Source organism: Eimeria mitis, genomic scaffold (assembly GCF_000499745.2).
Source record: "Eimeria mitis Houghton genomic scaffold, Emh_scaff4804, whole genome shotgun sequence".
NCBI classification, from domain to species: domain Eukaryota; phylum Apicomplexa; class Conoidasida; order Eucoccidiorida; family Eimeriidae; genus Eimeria; species Eimeria mitis.
The window spans coordinates 1848-2134 of NW_013573105.1; the positions used below are offsets into that span (position 1 = coordinate 1848).

At 62.0% G+C, this 287-nt stretch overlaps 1 protein-coding gene across 1 annotated transcript in view; it reads left to right on the top strand.

Moving 5' to 3' along the window:
- Positions 1-287, top strand: part of EMH_0077780 (uncharacterized protein) — a gene marked incomplete at both ends in the record, with an annotated part of 3071 nt that overhangs the window by 383 nt on the left and 2401 nt on the right. The window contains one exon of the mRNA XM_013499906.1: positions 1-285. Coding sequence (XP_013355360.1) covers positions 1-285 — 285 coding nt within the window. The remainder of the gene's footprint in view (positions 286-287) is intronic.

The following is a 287-nucleotide window of genomic DNA, read 5'->3' on the forward strand; positions in this document are numbered from 1 at the left end:
CCCCCTGACAGTGGGATATGAGGGGGCCCCCGTAACCCTGGCAGATCCGGCTGCAGCTGCAGCGGGGGAGAGTTCTGCTGTTGCTGCGCGGTGCGTGTCAGCGGAGGATGATCTGGGTACTGAGGCAACGCCTTCTCGGGCTCTTCAGGGGCCCTTTATGAATTCTTCTTCTTCTCAGTCATCTAGCAGCAGTCCTGGGGTTGCTGGGGTCTCTGTACAGCGCAGCCGCTCGGCGCTGCTGAGCCCGACAGCACAGCAGGCAACCGTCAGCTACCTCGATGCCTTTC